The sequence below is a fragment of the Chiloscyllium plagiosum genome, chromosome 5 (genome assembly GCF_004010195.1).
Source record: "Chiloscyllium plagiosum isolate BGI_BamShark_2017 chromosome 5, ASM401019v2, whole genome shotgun sequence".
Taxonomy (NCBI): domain Eukaryota; kingdom Metazoa; phylum Chordata; class Chondrichthyes; order Orectolobiformes; family Hemiscylliidae; genus Chiloscyllium; species Chiloscyllium plagiosum.
The window spans coordinates 73,515,280-73,529,446 of NC_057714.1; the positions used below are offsets into that span (position 1 = coordinate 73,515,280).

At 40.9% G+C, this 14,167-nt stretch overlaps 1 protein-coding gene across 1 annotated transcript in view; it reads right to left on the reverse strand.

Annotated features, from left to right (window-relative positions):
• Positions 1 to 14,167, reverse strand: part of LOC122550002 (cilia- and flagella-associated protein 69-like) — a 111,633-nt gene that overhangs the window by 32,226 nt on the left and 65,240 nt on the right. Inside the window, exon 15 of the mRNA XM_043690357.1 lies at positions 8,734 to 8,852. Coding sequence (XP_043546292.1) covers positions 8,734 to 8,852 — 119 coding nt within the window. The remainder of the gene's footprint in view (positions 1 to 8,733; positions 8,853 to 14,167) is intronic.

Genomic DNA, 14,167 nt, shown 5'->3' on the forward strand with positions numbered 1-14,167 from the left:
GAAACCAGAGCACCTGGAGGAAACTCACACAGACATCAGAACGTGCAAATTCAACACAGAGAGTCGCCCGAAGTTGGAATCGAACCGTGGTCCCCGGCGCTGTGAGGCAGCAGTGCTAACCACTGAGCCACCATTTGGGCAAAAAAATCCCAGGGTCACTCCACCATATCTTCACGATTAGTGGATTTGACTGCAGAGTAAGCCTCCTCCACCCCTACATTTGCACAAAAGGAGAAGTCAGTGAGGCACATTGGGAGGGAGAGGAGAAGAAGGGTTTTGTGATCACATATGCGCGGCTCACAGCTGACACTTATCTACAAAGTTTGAGTTTGTAATAAAGTTTGTTTATCACCATTCATGTGGCTGTTCATATCTCTGTGTAAGGCCTAGGTGCTTCATTGTGCTCTTTGGGTGCACTCCTTGCTCCCATGGAATGTGGTATGGCGGAGATATTCAATGAATGCATGTGTGCGTAGTGTTAACAACATGTGTTCTTGCATTGGCTCATTCTGACAAGTTGGGCCCTCTGCCTATCAGCATTGCTCGCTCTTTAGATGACTGTCTATTTCAGACAGTTCCCCAGTAGTGATGGTGCCAGCAAGGTTCAACATACAGTGAAGGTCAATGCTGCACAGTGGCTAAGTAGTACACTGCCTGAATGCTGTGTACTCAATATTTCATTTGTATGACATCAATGTCCTTACTCTGTGAATTCTCAGTGACTAGTTGTAGATGCAGCTGCCTCCTTCATACCTTGGCTCACTTACTTCTCCCAGCATGCGAGAACATTTCAAGTCATCGTCCTGGACATTATGCAATTTTGGTGTGCTTCATGATTTAATTGGCAGTGCGTGGTCCTCTGCCTTTGGCTTTCAGCCTCAGCATTAACATGCTATTGAGATGCTAACATCACCTGCTCCCGCTCACATACCCATTTGCCTACTCCACAGGCTTCACACTTACCCAGGTCATCAGCCAGGCCAAGTAAATGCATCTACACTTGCCTTACTTCCCCCACTGAATCCCCATTCTCCATTTTTCCACCTCTAAATAATGGCAAAGGGATAAATGTGGTCTACTCCCTCGACTATTACTGGCCAATATCAGCACAGACCTGACTGGTTGCCTCATGTGTTTCAGACTGTGGCCAACTTCCCTTCAGCCTAAGTCTGGCCCCTATAGAGACAAAGGGCTGACCATGACCTGCACCTTGAAGCACAAAAGCACAGACCCACTGTGGTGTGATGTTTGACCGTGGCTGAAGCCCACAACTGGCATGGATGGCTGCCCCTGATTAATTGCTCTGGACCCCCTTGCTGATGGATGCCTCCATAGAGTTGGTGGTAACCTGACATTGCTCACTGATATATAAGAAGAGCTAGGTGAGCTTGGTTGAGCATGGCTATGCAGCATGGCCACCTGCGTGTGTACAGCACTAACTGCAAGTGCAATGGCAAGGGCAGGCATGTATGTTGCTGGCAGGCTGCTAGGCACCATGTGCTGGAACAGCTAGCTAACAACCCTGGTGGGCAGCCTGATGCAACAGTGATCTGGGTATCTTTCCCTATGCAGTTACTGTATCTGATGTGGCTGCAATCTGTTGGTTGTTGGTGTCATACATTTCAAATGCATGAGACTGTAGGGTGCATTGTCAGGGCATTGCAGATGCCAGGATGATGATCATGCCTCCCTGAAAGTTGGGTGCCAATATCCTTGGTGAAAAGGTGCTTATGAGTCTCATGCTTATGCCATGCTCTGCATTGGGGCAGTGGACAACAAGGAAGTTATTTGGAGAAAGCAGTGAGCTGAACCAGATATCTATTGGTTGCTCTTTACCCACACTGCATGTTACAGCTTCAAAGAACTGGCTCAAAGAAGGGCACTATTAGTTGTTAAATATTCTTGGATACAACGTATTCAATAAACGTAGGAAAGTGGGAGAGGTGGGAATATTGATAAAGAATGACAGAAAGGAGAACATTACATCATTGGAGAGAGATTGTGTTCCAATAGGTCAGGGACAGAATTTGTTTGGCTAGAGCTAAGGTTCAACAATGTTGTTGGAGCACTCTACAGCTCACCAATCAGTGGGAAAAATGTACACGAACAAACTTTCAAGAAAATAACAGAGAAATGCAAAGGGAGACGTTATCTGAATGTGGACTGACATAGCAGTAAAAGACAGAGTGGGGCAATAGTGGCTACAGTATTCAAGAGAATATTCTATAGCACTACATTTCCACTCTAACTATTTTTGGTAGTGTAGATGAGCAGAGAGATCTTGGTTACATAGATCCCTGAAAGTTGCCACCAAGTTGATAGGGCTGTTCAGAAGGCATACAGTGTGTTAGCTTTTATTAGTAGAGGAATTGAGTTAGAACCATGAGGTCATGCTGCAACTGTATAAAACTCTGATGCAGCCGCACTTGGAGTATTGCATGCAGTTCTGGTCACCACTATAGGAAGGAGGTGGAAGCTTTGGAAAGGGTTCAGAGGAGATTTACTAGGATGTTGCCTGATATGGAAGGAAGGTCTTGCGAGGAAAGGCTGAGGGACTTGAGGGTGTTTTCGTTAGAGAGAAGAAGGTTGAGAGGTGACTTAATTTAGACATATATGATAACTAGAGGGTTAGATAGGATGGACAGTGAGAGCCTTTTTCCTCGGATGGTGATGGCTAGCATGAGGAGACATAGCCTTAAATTGAGGGGTGTTAGATATAGGACAGATGTCAGAGGTTGTTTCTTTACTCAGAGTAATAGAACCATGGAACACACTACCTGCAACAGTAGTAGATTCGCCAACTTTAAGGGCATTTAAATGGTCATTGAATAAACATATGAACAAAAATGGAATAGTGTAAGTTAGATGGGCTTCGGATTGGTTTCACAGGTCAGTGCAACATCGAGGACTGAAGGGCCTATTCTGCGCTGTAATGTTCTATGAAAGGGGCACTGCTAAACTGTTTCTTAGGAATGAGATGAGCCAAGTGGAACAAGTATTAGTAAAAGAACACTTAGGGAATTGTGATCATTGTATCATAAGATTTAGATTGTTGTAGAAAAGTCAAGGAGTGAAAGTGTGAAAATAATTAACTTGAGGAAAGCCAACTTTGATGAGTAAGAATAGATGCAGATGTTGGAGAGACTGTTAGGTCTGAAGGTTGATAAGTCTCCGGGGCCTGATGGTCTGCATACCAGGGTACTGAAGGAGGTGGCTCGGGAAATCGTGGATGCGTTGGTGCTTATTTTCCAGAGTTCAATAGATTCGGGGTCGGTTCCTGAGGATTGGAGGGTGGCTAATGTTATACCACTTTTTAAGAAAGGTGGGCGAGAGAAAGCAGGAAATTATAGACCAGTTAGTCTGACCTCAGTGGTGGGAAAGATGCTGGAGTCTATTATAAAGGATGAAATTACTACACATCTGGATAGTAGTAACAGGATAGGAGAGAGTCAGCATGGATCTATGAAGGGGAAATCATGCTTGACTAATCTTCTTGAATTTTTTGAGGATGTAACTTTGAAGTTGGACGAGGGAAATCCAGTAGATGTAGTGTACCTGGACTTTCAGAAAGCTTTTGATAAAGTCCCACACAGGAGGTTAGTGAGTAAAATTAGGGCACATGGCATTGGGGGCAAAGTACTAGATTGGTTTGAAAATTGGTTGGCTAATAGGAAACAAAGGGTAGTGATAAACGGCTCCATTTCGGAATGGCAGGCAATGACCAGTGGGGTACCGCAGGGATCCATGCTGGGACCACAGCTTTTTACAATATATGCTAATGATATAGAAGATGGTGTCAGCAATAACATTAGCAAATTTGCCGATGATACAAAACTGGGTGGCAGGGTGAAAAGTGATTAGGATATTAAGAGATTACAGGGTGACCTGGACAAGTTAGGTGAGTGGGCAGATGCATGGCAGATGCAGTTTAATGTGGAGAAATGTATGGTTATCCACTTTGGTAGCAAGAACAGGAAGGCAGACTACTACCTCAATAGAATCAATTTATGTAAGGGGCAGTACAGAGAGATCTGGGTGTTCTTGTACACCAATCAATGAAGGCAAGCATGCAGGTACAGCAGGTAGTGAAAAAGGCTAATAGCATGCTGGCCTTCATAACAAGAGGAATTGAATATAGAAGCAAAGAGGTGCTTCTGCAGCTGTACAGGGCCCTGGTGAGACCACACCTGGAGTACTGTGTGCAGCTCTGGTCACCAAATTTGAGAAAAGACATTCTGGCTATTGAGGGAATGCAGCGTAGGTTCACGAGGTCAATTCCTGGAATGGCGGGACTACCTTACGCTGAAAGACTGGAGCGACTGGGCTTGTGTACCCTTGAGTTTAGAAGACTGAGAGGGGATCTGAATGAGACGTATAAGATTATGCTCTGCCCCAGAGGGCAGTGGAGGCCACTCTCTGGATTCATTTAAGAAGGAGTTGGAGAGCTCTCAAAGATAGTGGCATCAAGGGTTATGGAGATAAGGCAGGAACAGGATACTGATTAGGAATGATCAGCCATGATTATATTGAATGGCGGTGCAGGCTCGAAGGGCTGAATGGCCTACTCCTGCACCTATTGTCTATTATCTGACTTAGATAAATAAGAATCCAGGGTTGGATGGCAAAATTATAAATGAACAATGGATTGTCTTTAAAGAAGAGATAGTTCAGAGTAAAGGCATACTAACATATAAGTGAAAGGTAAGGTAATTAAATGCACAGCTCCCCCCAGTTGACAAAAGAGATGGACATTAAAATGAAGAATAAAAATGTGTTTATGATGGATAACAGGTGGACAACAGAGTACAACAGAGAATTAAGCTGAATGTAAAAGGTTCAGAGAAGGATTAAGTAAGTGAAGCAAACAGTGAGTTTAAGAACAGATTGTACACTTAAAGGCACCAGGATCAGATTCAACTGAAGGACACTATGGGAAGAGAAAATGAAAAACTTGGAGACACTTGTCATAATTTTCGAGTCTTCCTTAGATTCAAGCATGATGTCAGGGAACTGGAGAATTTCAAATGTCACACCGTTGTTCAAAAAAGGGCGAAGCCAAGCCCAGCGACTACGTACCAGTTAGTTTAATTTAACATACCAGCTAGGGAAACTTCCAGAAATAGTAATTTGTGAGAAAATTAATAGTTACTTGGGCAAATGCAGGTTAGTTAATGAAAGCTAACGTGGATTTATTAAAGATTAACTGTATTCAACTAACATGCTTATATTTTTGTCAGAGAGAGTTGATGAGAGCAATGCTATTGGTGTGTTTTACATATAGTTCCAAAAGATGTTTGTTAAAGTTCCACAAAATAGACTTATGAGCAAAATTAGAGCCATGCAATAAAAGGAACAATAGCAACTTGAATACAATATCTGTGAAATGGGTGGACGAATGGCAGATGCAATTCAACACAGAAAAATGTGAGATGATTCAATTTGTTGAAAGACTGTGGAGGGCAATAGAAAATAAAGGATACAATTCCAAACGTGGTACAAGGGTCAGAAGGGAGGTGGAAAATATGTGCATAACTGATTGAAGAGTGGTAAATAAAGCATAACACATTTAAGTCTCATTAATATGGGCATAGAGTACAGAGCAAGAATGTTATATTAAACATCTAAACTTGTTCATTCTGAACCTACATTACTTCTAATCTCTCCAGCAGCTATGTGGATCTCCCTGGCTGTGGTAGGCAGCTTGGAGGGAATGAATTGTGGGAGTTTGGGAAAATCTAAATCTTTAGAATGCATAGCAAGGCAATAAAATGTGCAAAAAAATTTATCAGAGTGACTTCAGAAATGAGGAATTTATGTTACATCATTGGATGAAGAGAAGGTTGAGTGAAAATGTGATAAAGTTATTAAAATTTTTGAGGGCTCTGGACCGAGTTGAAAGGAAGAACTATTCCCATTAATGGAAGGATTAAGAATTAGAGTGCACGGTTTTAATGTCGCAAAAAATATTTTGCGAGTTGTTAGGATCTGAACTATGCTGTCTGAGAGCTTGGTGGAGGAAGCACAATCAAGAGGAACTGGATTATTATTTGAAGAGGAGGAGCGTATAGGGCAGTGGGGAAAAAGTAGAGGATTGACATGAGTGAAATTGCTCTGTCAGAGAGACAGCACAGATATGATAGCCTAACTAATCTCCTTTTATTCAGCAACCATTTTGTTATTCTGTCATAAATTTGCCAAAAACAACTTTTCTTTTCCATAATAGGAAGAATTTTGCTTTATAAATTATCCTGCTACTACTTCCTTAATAGTAAGGAATTAGCTATTTTTGTCTCTCTGGTTAAGACTGTAAAACGTGAGTGAGTAGATAAAGAAGATTAAAGGAAATCAACTTGAAATATTAAATTATGGGGCTGTATATCATGTGTGTTTTTGGCAGGGGGGTGGATGTAAATTAGGACGAGTGCCTAGCCCACCACCTTCCTATCCACCTCGAGGTAACCCCAATGGGCTAGATGGGCACTGAAATCAGCAACTTGGCCACCATTTGTAATAGGTAATTCTGAATCAACTGAGCTTGCTAAAAGCTCAACTGACTCTAGTATTAGTGTGTCCATGCCATACTATAGTTGGTGTGGGCAGCCAAGCAGGAGTGAGCAGCTTTTTAAAACAGTTTTAAATTAAAGAACAGTAAGTAACAGAGTATTCTATTTTGAGCCTGTTTTTTGTACATCAGGGGCAATGGCTTCCCAAAGATAGTGTTCACCCCTCCTTTCTATCTGCACAGTCTTTTAAAACTACACTTTTACCCCTTACCCTCCTCTCTCAGGGGTTTTTAGTTTATCGACTCATTCCGAGGTTACAGGCTTCTTCTGCCATCATTTATTACCAATTGCAGTTGCCTTCAAGAATATAGCTATGAAAAAGATGAGAAACCTCTCTCCTACCCAAAGTCCTCTGACTTAACTGGATCTGAGATTGCATCAGACCTCTTTGGTGGGCCTGTCTGCAGTCCCTCAGTTTCTGAAGGTGGGACTGAGAGGCAGAAGTCCTGCTGTGTACCAATTTAGTCTGCCTCTGGCCTTTTATGAACATGGAGCAGGCTTGTTTTTGGTCAGTTAACTTGCTGCTAAGTTTTTATTTTCGTTCATAAAACCTGGCTCCTTTTCTCTCTACAGATCTTGCTAAAATGTGCCAAGCATTTCCAGCACTTTTTGTTTCTATTTTATGTCATTAAGATACCTGTTTTATTCTTGGTTCAGGCAAGCTTAGCTGATTTCAGCTGGACAGTTAGAGTGCTTTAATTGACAGCAACATCCCATCACTTCAGTTCAATGTCTTCCATGGGAAATGTGTGTTTTGAGGATAGAATTAAGCTCAGTAATAAACATCTATAGTAAAATAGTCTTTTGTCAGTTACTGGTCTAACTATAGAGCCTAGCCAAGGAATTGAATCTGAACAAAAATGTTAATGTCTTCAAGTTAAGAGGATGAAAGAAACAGTGAAAAAATTATTGGGAAAAGCAAAAAGGAGAGCAGTTAGCAGTGGAAAGGTGAAAGCTGATCTTAATGGGGTTAAAAAGGATATGATTATTGTTTCAATCCTAAAATGAGCTAATAATGAAAAACAATTATTTATATTTAAAAATTCTTAAATTAGATGGTCATGAACTTTAAAGCTTGCCTGGATGGGTGCAGCTTCAACGACACTCAAAAAGCTTGACACCATCCAGGACATAGCAGCCCACTTGACTGGCAGCACATCCACAAGCATCAACGTCCAGTAGCAAAAGTGTGTACTATCTGCAAGACACACTGCAGAAATTCACCAAAGATCCTTAGACAGTATATTCCAAATACAAAACCATTTCCATCTAGGACAAGGGCAGCATTTACATAGGAACACCAGTGCTTGCAAGTTCCCTCCAAGCCACTCACCATCCTGACTTGGAAATATATCACCGTTCCCTCACTGCAGCAGAGTCAAAATCCTGGAACTCCCTCCATAACAACATTATCTGCCAATATACAGCACAGGAACTGCAGTGGTTCAAGAAGCAGGTCACTACCACCTTCTCAAGGATAACTAGAGGAGAGGCAATAAATATTGGCCAGCCAGTGATGCTCACAACCCATGAGTGAATAAAAATCATTGTCCTCTGAAATTGTTTTGCACTCACAACATTGATATATTGTTGATGTAGGCTTCTTATTCATTGAATAAAACAAGCCTCATGCACTACATTAATTACATCACAAACATTAAAGTACAAAAATATTAAGAGATAAAACACAACTAATAATGTGAGATTTCATGATAAGTTTGCAAATAACACAATAACAATGTAAATTATACCCTTATAAAATATCTTATACAAAACATAATATTATGTTACTTTGTGAATGCATTAAGTAAACTATGTGATAGTGAGGAATGCTGATGCTGAAGAAGTCAGAGTCGAAAAAGTGTGGCATTGGAAAAAGCACAGCAGGTCAGGCAGCATCTGAGGAGCAAGAGAGTTTTATCAGGACTGGGGAGGGTGAACGGGGGCTGAGAAATAAATGGGAGGGTGGGGCTGAGGGAAAGGTAGTTGGGATGGCGATAGGTGGGCAACAGTAGAAGGTGATTGTGATAGGTCGGTGGGAAGTGTGGTGGCCTTGATTAGGTGGTAGAGGAGGCCAGTTCTGTGCTTAATCTGCAGTGAGAAACAAAATAGATACTGAGAGAAATTACAACTGAAATTATTTACTGCAGCATTATAACAAGGAACTTACCAGACACAATCTACTATTGCCAGTATTAGCTTGTTGTGACCCATGCCACTATAGAACTTATTTGGGTCAATCTTTAATAGCTTGATGAGAATATCTACTCCAAAGGCACCAAAAAGTTCCTAATATGCAATGAAAGAAAGCACTGTGGTTATTTCAAATTAAACAGCAGACTAATTTATTGCACATGCTAGAAATGTGCAATAAGAATCAAAACAGTGCTGGACACACTTTGCGAATCAGGAAGCAATTATAAGAAAAAAAGAGGCTATTTCACGTCATATGACCAATTATCATATCAGGCATTATATACATTATTTGATTCAATGCAGAAAAGTTTCAATTTCGCATTGAAATGCAAATTTAATGTTAGAAGACCATATTAACTACAAAGCAAATTGTAGTTGATAGACAGTCTCACTCTAAACTCTCTTGGTATCAGGTTGGGTTCTGGTTCCAGATTTATATTATAACTTTAGCACAAGGTTAATATATGATTGGAAGTTAAATAGAAAAATGAATCAGGAAACTTCAGCGCATACTAAATGTAGAATTAGAGGTGATGGCCTAGCGGTATTATCTGTAAATTATCAATCCAGAAACTCAGATAGTGTTCCAGGAACCTGGGATTGAATCTCACCACAGTAGATGCAGAACGTGAATCCACTAAATATTTTGAATTAAGGATCTAACAATGACCATGAAACCAGTGTCGGTTGCAGAGGAAAACATCCCATCTGATTCACTAGTGTCCTTCAGAAGAGGTCCTCTGTTACCCCTACTTGGTCTTGTCTACATGTGACCCCAAACCCATAACAATGTGGTTGACATTTACATCCAAAATTTCCTAGCAACAATCACCGGTCTCAAAAAAGAGATGAACCCAGATAGACCACCTGGCATTGATCTAGGGCACTGGAAATGACAACAGCAAAAACACAGTCCTGTTGATCCTCAAAAGCCCTCCATACATCTGGGGACTAGTGCTAAAATTGAGAGAGCTATCACAGAATCACAACAGTAGAGAAACAGGCCATTTGGCCCAACATGTCCACACTGACCCTCCGAAGAGCATCCCACCCCACCCATCTCCTATATTTTCCCTGTAACACACCTAACCTATATATCCCTGGACACTATGGGCAATATTTCATGGCCAATACACCTATCCTGCACATCTTTGGACAATGAGTGGCATACGGAGCATGCAGCGGAAACCCACACAGACACTGGGAAAACATGCAAACTCTACACAGACAGTTGCCCAAGGGTGGAATTGAACGGTGAGGCAGCAGTGATAACCACTGAGCCACCATGTCTCTCACAGACTAGTCAAACATCAGCATGGTATAGTCAAATTCTTGGATTAAATCATATCTTATAAACAATGTCCCAGACATTATAATTCCTGGATATGTCCTGACCTTGATATTGAGTTTCATGGCATCAAGTCAAATATGGGCAAGGAAACATCTTGATGATTACCACTTAACATCCTTCCCCAGCTAATGAATCAGTGCTCTTTCATGTTGAAAACACTTAAGGATGGAATACTTCAATGTCCACCACAAAGAGCGGCTCGGCATTTATACTAGTGATAAAGCTGGTCGAGTTCTGAATGACATGTCAAGGACCACATGGTTGTCAAACCATATAAGCAGCAAGTGATAAACAATGCTAAGTGTTGCCACATCCAATGGATCAGGTCTACACTCTGCAATCCGAACATATACAGTTGTGAATGGTGTGGATGTTTAAACAACTCACTGGAGAAGGAGATGCCACGAATATCTGCATCCTTAATGAAGGGAGAGCCCAGCACATTAATACACAAGATAAGGCCAAAACACTCACAACAGCCTTCAGCCAGAAGTACTGAGTGGATGATTAATCACAGCCTCTTCAAGATGCCCCAAGCATGACAGATGCCAGTCTTCAGCCAATTCGATTAACTCCACATGATATCAAGAAATAGTTGCAGGCACTGAAAATTGCATATGCTTTGGACCCTGCCAACATTCCAGCAATAGTACTGAAGACTTGTGCTCCAGCACTTGCAGCACCCCTAACTAAGCTGTTCCAATAAAGCTACAAAGTCAACAATTACCCGACAATGTGGAAAATTACCTTGATGTTCCTGTATACAAAAAGCAGGACAAATCTAACCCAGCTAATTACTGCCCCATCAATCTACTCTCGATCATCAGTAAAGTGATGGAAGGTGTTATCAACAATCGTTTCAATCATCAGCTGCTCAGCAATAAGCTGTTCAGGAAAGCCCCAGTTTCGGTTCTGCCAGGGCCACTTAGCTCCTGACTTCATTATCCTCTAGTTCATACATGGACAAAAGAGCTGCATTCCACAGGTGAGGTGAGAGTGATACCCCTTGAAATCATTTGACTGAGTTTGCATCAAGTAGACCTTGCAAAAGTGGAGTCAGTGACAATTAGGGAAAAATTCTCCAGTAGCTGGAGTCATATCTAGCACACAGGAAGATTGTTGTGGTTCCTGGAGGTTAATCATCTCAGCTCCAGAATAAGTCCACAGGACTTCCTCAGGATAGTATCCTATACCCAACCACATTCAGCTTATTCATCAATGACTTTCTCTCCTCATGCCAAAGGGCATTTAGATGGCCATCGGATAAACATTTGGATGAAAATGGAATAATGATGGTTAGATAGGCTTCAGATTGGTTCCACAAGTTGGCGCAACATTGAGGGCCGAAGGGCCTGTACTGCGCTGTAATGTTCTATTCTATTCTATATTTTCAGAATTGTAATGTTTGCTGATGATGAGCAATGTTCAGCACCATTCATGACTCCTCAGATACTGAAGGAGCCCATGTTCGAATGTCAATACAGTATTCAGAAGGTTGGCTGCAGAAACTTAAGAAGCATAATGGTGTAAAATATCTGAAAATCTGCGGTGAAAAGTCTTCTGCTGACCATGAAGTAGTAGAAAATTAAATTGATGAATTTGCTAAGTTGATATCTGAGCAAAGCCTTAGTCCTGAACAAATTTACAATACTGATGAAACAGCTCTCTACTGATGCTATGTGCCGAGAAAAAAATGAACAATGCCTGATGAGAGGGCACCAACAGGTTTTAAGTATATTAAGGACAGGTTAACTATTCTTGGATGTGCCAATGCTGCAGGCACACACAAGGTGCAATTGGCAGTGATTGGGAAAAGCAAACAACGGAAATGTCTGAAAGGTGTACACAATTTATCTGTGCATTAATATGCAAATAAGAAAACATGGATAACCCAAGAAATATTTTTCGACTGGTTCAATAACCACTTTGTACCAGCGGCACAAGCTCATTGCAGGCAAGCTGGACTAGAAGAAAACTGTAAAATTTTATTGTTCCTGGACAACTGCTCCGCATATCCCCTTGCCATATTTCTTGTGAAAAGTAATGTTTTCAGCATTTACTTGCCCCTAATGTGATATGTATTACAGCCTTATGACCAAGGAATTTTGTGCTCTATGAACAGCAAGTATAAAGACTATTTGTTAAACAGTATGCTTGCTGCAGTCAACAGAGAGATAGGAATCCAAGACTTCCTGAAAGAGTTTAGTGTTAAGGATGCCAATTATGCAGTTGCTAATGCTTGGAAGGATGCTGATAAATCAAAATGAACAATGCTTAGCACAGACTCTGGCCTACAATGATGTTTCATGTAAATGAACTTACAGGTGAAGACTTCGAAGGATTTCGTGTCACTAAAGAGAAAAAGATGATAGCAAACCTTGTAAGTTACGCACAAAGTTTATCGGACTAAAGTGTAAATAAATTACAGGAAGTTGACATCGAAGAAATGCTGAACGTTGACAATGATGCACCTATCGTACCTTCCTTGAATGATGGGAAAATTGCTGATATGCTGATATGTGTGACGATAGTAGTGATGATGATAATGACTTAGTCAATACAGTTGAAAAAGTCCCCATAGACAATTTGGCGAAACTGTGTGGTCCACTAATTGCTGGCCTTGAACAACATTCATTTATCAGTGAGCAAGAGATTATGGCAATTTACTCAATTAAAGAGAGATTGCTTAAACAGAAACCTATGTTAATGAGACAGACGACACTTGAAGAAGTGATTAAAAATGCCGTCTGCCATAGTGCAGAAGCTGTGTATGTTTAAATTTTACCGAATGTTTTTCTTGGAATGTTTTTTCTGGAAATAAAATGTCCTTGAGTATTTATGGTCTATGTATTTCATTTTATCAGTATATTACTCTATAAAAAAACTGTGTTAGTATTTCTAGTCTTTATTTATACTTAGAGTGAGTATTCATACATTTTTGCTGCAGTATTGATGTTTGATTATGGGGTGCTGCCTGTCTGAATTCCGGAAAATTTTGGATAAAGGATTGTCTACCTGTACTAAAATAAGAAACATTAGGATACTAGGAATGCCAATTCTAGCAGGGAGTTAGACAAATGAATCAGGAGCAGAAGTTGATCATTTGGCTCATCAAGTCTGCTGCATCATTCAGTGAGGTCATGTCTTATATGATAATTCCTAACTTCACTTTGTTATCTTATCCCATAATCCTTTGAATCTCTTACTGGGTATAAAAAACTGTATATTGCAGCCTTGAAAATATTTAAAGTAGCCTTAACCCAGCCTTGAGATTCACTCCCTCTGAGAGAAAACAAATTCACCTCTCCATCTTAAGTAATCGATCCCTTATTCTAAGATTATGTCCTCTGGTCCGAGACTCTTCCACAAGGAGAAGCAACTTTTCTGCACCTACCCTGTCAAGTCCCTAAAAATATTACATGTTCAATAAAGTACCCTCCCATTCTTTTAAATTCCAACGAACACAGGTCCAGCCTCCTCAACCTGTCTTCATAAGACAATCAACCCTCTATTTCAGAATCAACTCAGTGAACCTTCTCTGTACTGTCTCCAATGCCAGTATTCTTTTCTTCAGACAAGGGACAAAAACCGTTCACAGTATTCTCGGTGTGGTCTGGATCGTGCCTTCTGTGCATTTACTGCCTACTCAATGTATTTTAGCTGTGGCATAATATACTGTGATGTGGAGGTGCCGGTGTTGGACTTGGGTGGACAAAGTTAAAAATCACAGAACACCTGGTGATAGTTCAACAGGTTTATTTGGAAGTACAAGCTTTCGGAACGTTCAGTGGAGACAGAATTTATGATCTTTTTGATCTTTTACTATAAATTCTATAGTATTATACTATAAATAGTATTTATTTACTATAAATTTCTATGTGTTCTCTGATCCTGCCCCACTAGCTATCTTACGAAGGAGCAGCTTTCCAAAAGCTTTTACTTCTAAATAAACAATCAACCCCACCGCCCTGTGGCTCATCATTTCAACTCCCCCTCCCACTCTGCCGTGGACATGCAGGTCCTGGGCCTCCTCCACCGCCGCTCCCTCACCATCCGA